General features: G+C 37.1%; 1 protein-coding gene across 1 annotated transcript in view; it reads right to left on the bottom strand.

The window, feature by feature from the left end:
• Positions 1-2,217: 2,217 nt before the first annotated feature.
• LOC140140052 (uncharacterized) overlaps positions 2,218-7,253 on the bottom strand; it is a 31,712-nt gene continuing 26,676 nt past the window's right edge. The window contains exon 15 of the mRNA XM_072161869.1: positions 2,218-6,227. Within this exon, the coding sequence (XP_072017970.1) occupies positions 6,051-6,227 (177 nt within the window). The 3' untranslated portion in view covers positions 2,218-6,050. The remainder of the gene's footprint in view (positions 6,228-7,253) is intronic.

The following is a 7,253-nucleotide window of genomic DNA, read 5'->3' as shown; positions in this document are numbered from 1 at the left end:
GAAAATTTTTATATTTAAGCGTTTCCGTACTGTTTTCCTAAGCCTTTTTAGAGCGTTTTATTAAAAAGGCGCCCCATGAATGCGTGCCAAAAATCGCTTGCCCCCCCCCCTTGGCTTGCCAAAAATTGTTTGCCCCCCTTTCGGCTCGCCAAAAATTTCTTCCCCCCAAATTTTACCCTCCCCAGGGCTCATAATTATTGCACAGCCCCTTATGCTATCACTCGGGCTAAATACATTTTTGTTATTGTAATTCTTACTCCATAAAATAAAAAAATAAAAATGTTGACATTAATACAGCGCCTTTCACATGTATCAAAGCGTTTTACATTTATTCCGCTGTCATTAGAATATGCCAGCTGCCATACAATACCCAAGGCATGCTCATACCTTAATTGGGCGGCGCTCAATGGACAATATTCCTAACAGCTCCCCCATTTCACCCCTGGGTAGAGAGAGGCAAGTGAGGTAAAGCGCCTTGCCCAAGTGCACAACGCGACGGCACCGCCGGGGCTTGAACTCGCAACCCTCCGATTGCGAGGTAGAGCCTGTACCACTGCGCCACTGTGCCCCTAAATGCCTGAACTATTTTTATAATGTGATTTTACATCCTATTTACACCTACTGTGTAGGTTTGGTTGTTATTTTCACCATCATTACTCATTGCTTTACTATTAAAAGCAGAACTCTTGTGATAATAAGTGTTATACCTAACCCAAAAGCGGTGAAAAGCCACATATCTTACAAATGTATTTGGTCATATTATCCTTCTATAATTTTGTTTATCATATATTATTTAATACTAACTTTCACGTTTGATGTTTAACACGACTCTGTAGCAAGATGTTGCAAAGGAATTGACCTTGTTTTCCATGTCCTTGGTGATTACCCATGACTCACACCCGTACATAAAAGACAGTAACACAAGTTGTCTCAAACAGCTTGATTGTTGTTTCGATTGGCAGGGATGGGCTTCTCCAAAAGCGTTCCAGTTTCCAGAAAGCTGCCCAGGCTAGTGCTTTTCTTTGTTTAGAGTATCTACACTAACAACCCATAGTATCAAAGAATGGTGATTTTAACTATTGAATGAACTGGCAATTAATTTCTCGCATGAGATAGTATCCAATCCAACACCATTTTGTGATATTATTTTGGCAGCCATTTTGAAATGTTTTTGAGCTTTCAGAACGTCCGGCTTTACGCTGAGTATATAATCCGTCAAATAATCCGTTGAGTATATAATACTGACCGTTGAGTATATAATCCGTCAAAATATTTACAACTTGAATGGATCTAAAAAATGTTTTTGAGCTTCCAGAACGTCCGGCTTTACGTTGTACTGACCGTTGAGTATATAATCCGTCAAAATATTTACAACTTGAATGGATCTAAACTATTATAAAATAAGTACTTTATCCTATTGTCCCACAAATGCATTTTGATGGCCAGTTTTGAAAACGCTCTTTAGCTAAAAACATACCCTACAATTATAGTCACCCCCCCCCAGTGAGCTAGATGGTCTATACAACCCATGGTATCAAAGATTGGTAGACATGGGTTTGTAAATCAAAACCCCTTGCTGTTAGACTAGTTCTTATTTAAACATTTTATTCATTTAGATCACAGACTGTCTTTAATGCAGAACACACACAAAAAATCATGCCTTCCCACGATATGTGAAACCTTAAACTCTAGAAATCTACTAAGAATCTACACATGTGGACATAGTGGAGGCCAAAATATTTACACAGGGACCGTGTATAAAGGGACTGGGAACTGGCTATATAGGCAAGTCCATCCCAGGAAAAAAACTAACATCGTTCGCTACCAGAACCATTCATATGTTGCTTGGGTTAATAGGATAAAAAGACGCCCACGGGCCACCTCGATTTTTTCTTGAATCCAAGGTACCGGCCAAAATCCCCTGTTATGGAACTATTTTAGTTTACATTCAAATTATATACAGATATAATTTAACAAATGTGCATAATCAGAAATTGGTAATACATTCAGGGATCTAAAATGAGCGTTTATTGCGTTTCGACAGTATTTTTTGAGGGACATGAGAGCACCTCAGACCTATCGAATTGCATTCTGAATACGAAGCATGTCTTTCTGATATCAAATAATTTTCATTTTTGAAAATCACAATATAATACAAATTTTATGACCAAGTATAAAAATTTGATATTTTTCAAATTTTGATATATAACAGTCCTCGAAGTAAATTATATAAATCTAATGATATATTCTTAAAGTGTATGTAGCAGGGAGGAAAAGCCGACGGTCAATTGAAAATTTTGACCTTTCATATTGAAGATATAGATTTTTTCCCCAAAAAGACCTAATTTTTTTTGGTGTTTTGGAAAAAAAATCCATATCTTCAATACGGAAGGTCAAAATTTTCAATTGATCGTCGGCATTTCATCCCACCTACATACACGTTAAGTATAAATCATCAGATTTATAAAGTTTACTTCGAGTACTGTTAAATATCAAAAATATCACGCTGGTTAACAATAAGCACGTATTGTCTCATTTCGTAAACAAAGACCACACAGAATTGTTCTCTAGCGCTCGCTTTATAATCGTTAACCCAACTATAATCCCAGCGCATTGCTCCAGTGTACGTGTAAAGCAGAAACATATGTTGTGTGTATTTAACCAGAGAAGATATGATTTAATCAGTTGAGCTGTTTTCAATGAGTGTTATCTTGGTTTAATAGCTTTTAATGGGGTTTAAGTCCTGCAAAGGTCGAGGTGAATTCTACTGTAGACATGACTGCATCATGGAAAAAGTGAAGAGCAAAAAAAAAAAAATTAGGCTTTATCAAATTTTTCCACCCTTTTTTTTGCAGCCCCCTTCGTTTATACCGCCCCTGTTTTTGCCGCCCCTTCATTTTGGCCGCCCCTTGCTTTTACCCCGGGGGGCTGGCGCCCCCAAAGCCCCCCCCCCAAAAAAAATACGCGCATGACAATGCGCTAATAATATAATTTTACTTCTAAGCATAATAGGCTAATGCAATGGAGCACTAGATCTTTATATAATAGTATTGAATAAATTCGCACATACTTATGCTACACTGTCAAAGGGGGCTGTTACCCAAGAAGGCAATTTTTGTTATTTTGGACTTTTTGGATAGTCAATCATCACTGGCGTATTCCTGTAACAATTCTCAACTCAAAAATCTATTTTTTCGTCGCCCATCCACCGTTGCCATGGTAACGGCGGCCATTTTGGATTTTTACACACCTAATTATTCCGGTTTTTCAGAAAAATTAAAACAACAATTAGTCTGAAACCACCAATATTTAACTGTTAGAAGCATAATAAAAAGAAGTACAGAGCTCTTTTTCACAAAATTTGCTCCCTTTTTGTTTTTCAGACGTTTTTAGATCGTGTTTATGCAAAAAGTTCAAAGTTTGGTCATTTTTGGGGAAAATCACCATATTTCAAATTTGGAGGATTTTGTTAAAAAAAAAGGGCTTTGTACTTCTCTAGATCTACTTAAAATACACCTTTCTGCCAAGTTTCAAATCATTTGGACTTACAATGACTGAAAAATCCTGAAATTGCTGATAAAATTACCATTTTGAAATAAACGCGTTTTTAAAATGACTAATAATAGCCAAGTGAAAAACTATGAAATATATTATAAATATACTAGAATATAAATTTGTTGAGGCAAAATTCATATATGAATAATAATAAAGTATATATAAATAATAATAAAGTACAGTCATGGACAAAAGTTTGGAATATTTTTTTGCTTAACCCTGTTTTTAAGTGCAGATTTTTTACCATCAATAACCGTCAGCCATGCAAAATGGATCACGGATGTCTGTCAAGGTCTTATGTACCATTCCATATCACACAATACCTAATGTAGGACAATGGCTTCTTATACCTGACCAATGAACTATCGGGCATCCATTGGCTTTTGCATTACGGTGTGAAGAAACCAGTTTTGCTTTTTTGCATCTGTCTGTTGTATACAATATTTCTGATCATGGGGTACGAGTTGAGCGCAAATTTATACGCCCGCGTCATTGACTTACGTAATCGCGGCTACAAACAGAAGGATATTGGTGCCGCATTAGGAATTACATAAGGTGCAGTCTCTAAATTTTTGAAGAGACGTCGAGAGACCGGAACTACTACACCTAGTCCAAGGTCAGGTCGGCCCCGAAAGACAAGCGCCAGGGAAGACCGATCTCTCCTGAGACTTTGCCGCAATGGCCGCACAAAGTCTGCATCCCGGCTGCGAACAAAATGGCTGAGGTCCATAAACGCGCCTGTTACCAGGAAACTTGTGAACAATATACTGGTTAGTGCAGGTTTTCACGCAAGACGACCAATAAGAAAGCCGATACTACTGCAAAGGCATCGGCATGCGCGCTTACTTTGGTCACAGAGACATAGGGATTTGACAGTAGGCTACTGGCATAATGTGGTCTTCAGTCAAGAGGCCTGGTTCCTCCTCTACAGACAAGACGACCGATTCAAGGTCCGAAGACAGGTTGGTCAAGCCCTGCTTGAGGATTGTATCCTTCCTAGAGTCCAGGGAGATGGTGGTGGAATCACAGTATGGGGAGCATTCCACAGTAGGTCTAAATCACACCTCTACATGCAAGAAGGACACATGAACCAGGACCAATACCTGTATGTTCTTGATACAGTTATGCTTCCGTTTGCAAGAGGAGACTTCGGAAACGATTTCGTGATCCTAGATGGCAACACCACGGGGCACAGAGCCCTACGCGTGAGGGAATTCCTTGAAAATGAGAATGTAGAACTCCTGGACTGGTCGGATTTGAGCCCGGATATGAATCCTATAGAGAACTTATGGGCAGAAGTATCCTGCAGGATAGGTAACATGGACAACCAACCAATCACCCTGCAGGAACTTAGACACGCCCTCATTGCTTGCTGGTGAGACATTCCATAAGGGATCTTGACAAACCTGGTTGAGGGAATGTCACGTCGCGTAAATGACCTTGAGCTGGCCAGGGTGGACACACCAAATATTGAGATGTGTTTTCTTAAGCAAGAGACTTACCTGAACATGTCACAGTGAGAGTTTACGTTATTGTTTAAACAATTAAGTTTGCTAGTGTCTTAAATCTCATTTTGTGCGACAAAGAGACCACCAAAAAGTGTTGCGATTGTATGATCCTTCCATTGTAATGCGCTTCCTCGGGTAATTCTTTGTTTAATTGACAAACTGTGTAATGTAAACATCAAAGAACATTCATATATGCACTACTCCAGAACAATAAATCTGTTCCTAATATGATTGAAAACTGCATTTGATACAAAAATAAAAATATTCAAAACTTTTGTCCATGACTGTAAAATAAATGTTAAATTATGATTGTAATTGTTACTCTTTTACATATCGCACCTTGAAAAACAATAAATACATTAAAATTCAATTGCATGTATAACTTAAGAATAGGAAACGAACGAATGTTACCATATTTCTCGACACCTTGTTTACTTGAAATAGCCGAAACTTTGCAATGAAACATCCGATTTTAATGGGGTAAAAATATTTTAAAGTTAAACCTCTGCTAAATTTAATAAGTTGCAAAATTCAAATTACACATATATACTCATTCTAATCCTTTTCTTGGGTAACAGTCCCCCCTTTTTTTTAAAGCAATTTTAGATTAGAATATAGGGTTTCATTCACTTAATAAATTCACTTTGTACAAAAAATCTTAAATGTGATGCGATCAAGCAAAATCAGTCGGAACTCGGAAATTTTAAATTTTCAGTTTCTTATAGGATAGTAAAAACCATTTATAAAGCTGCATTTTCACAAATTCCCATTGAAATTGAGCAACCAGTTCCAAAGATATGAGTAATTAAAGAGTTTCCAAAACAAGAGGAAACAAAAGGAAATATTTCCTTTGTTTGGCTATATCTCAAAATCAATATTACCGAGTTCCGACTGATTTGGCTTGATCGCATCACAAATCAGCGACGACATGTATATGCATCATAATCACGTTTTATAGTTTATGAAGAACATAATCAGGTTTGATTATTAATAGTGAGGCCAGGTTTGTATTTCTGCATACAGGGCGTCACCGGGACAATCTGTAGGCTTGTACCCCTCTCTCATGTCCCGATGTCCACGTAGGGTGTAATCAGATCGAATCTTTCCTAACTGTACTCCACAGGCTATCATGTTTTGTGCCATATCACGAGCGGCTTGGTTGGGCTAGAAATAGATAGAGAGAAAATACATACAGTTTAACTACAGACATAAATGAGAATTTTAGACCTTAGCATGTTTACAGATTACTCCAGTACTCATGATTGATACAGAAAAACGATTAAAAATGTAATATTCAACGTAATTATGAATGTCTAATCTCTGGCCAACTTCTTAACTTCACCAATCGCAGTGGAGACGATTCATCGTAAATGTAGCTTTTGATCAAGGGGGTCGGGTCTACTAAAGTAAAAAGTAAGTAAAGTAAGTCGTAAAAATGGATGGCTTTAAATACATTTATTCCTTATATTTTTGGTTAGGCTGTATAAAATAACTACCATTTCAGTCTATCAGTGATGCAAAGCCAAAGATATTCCTAGCCGGGTTGATATAGCAACTATACTGCGCCAATAAAGTATCCTTACACTTAGAAAAATAATCACAATTTCCAAACTGGACAATATTGGGGTAAATTTGTTTTTTTAATAGATGCACTATCTAATCCTGCAGATTATGACACCACATTGAATCCAATGTGACTTCAAGAAGCAAAGTTACAAGCATTTGATTAAACTATGGTCCCGTTTTAAAAGCGACAAACTGGCCTATTCAAAACTCCACAGACTAGACATCTGGTTTGAGAGTGGTGAATGGTTAATTTATGCATTTGGCTTTAATTTAAAACAAAAGGAACAAAAGAAAACTTAAACAAAAGAACTGACAAATAAAATGGAAGTTATGATAAGTACGGAGAAGTAGAAACTGAAATAAAAACTGCTTTAAATAACGCTTCATTGAAGAAACTTTGTTATCTCTTTGTTGAGCTTGTTGGAATCTTTTTGTGCCTTGTATAGGCCAGTTTGTCACTTTTAAAACTGGACCTTCGTCTATTCAATTGCTTGTAACTTTACTTCATGAAGTTACATTGGATTCAATGTGGTGTCATAATGTGCAGGATTTGATAGTGCATCTATTAAAAAAACAAATTCACCCCAATATTGTCCAGTTTTGAAATTGTGATTATTTTTCTAA

Source organism: Amphiura filiformis, chromosome 2 (genome assembly GCF_039555335.1).
Source record: "Amphiura filiformis chromosome 2, Afil_fr2py, whole genome shotgun sequence".
Lineage (NCBI taxonomy): Eukaryota > Metazoa > Echinodermata > Ophiuroidea > Amphilepidida > Amphiuridae > Amphiura > Amphiura filiformis.
The sequence above is the reverse complement of the archived record's forward strand: the minus strand, read 5'-3'. Positions and strand labels throughout refer to the sequence as shown.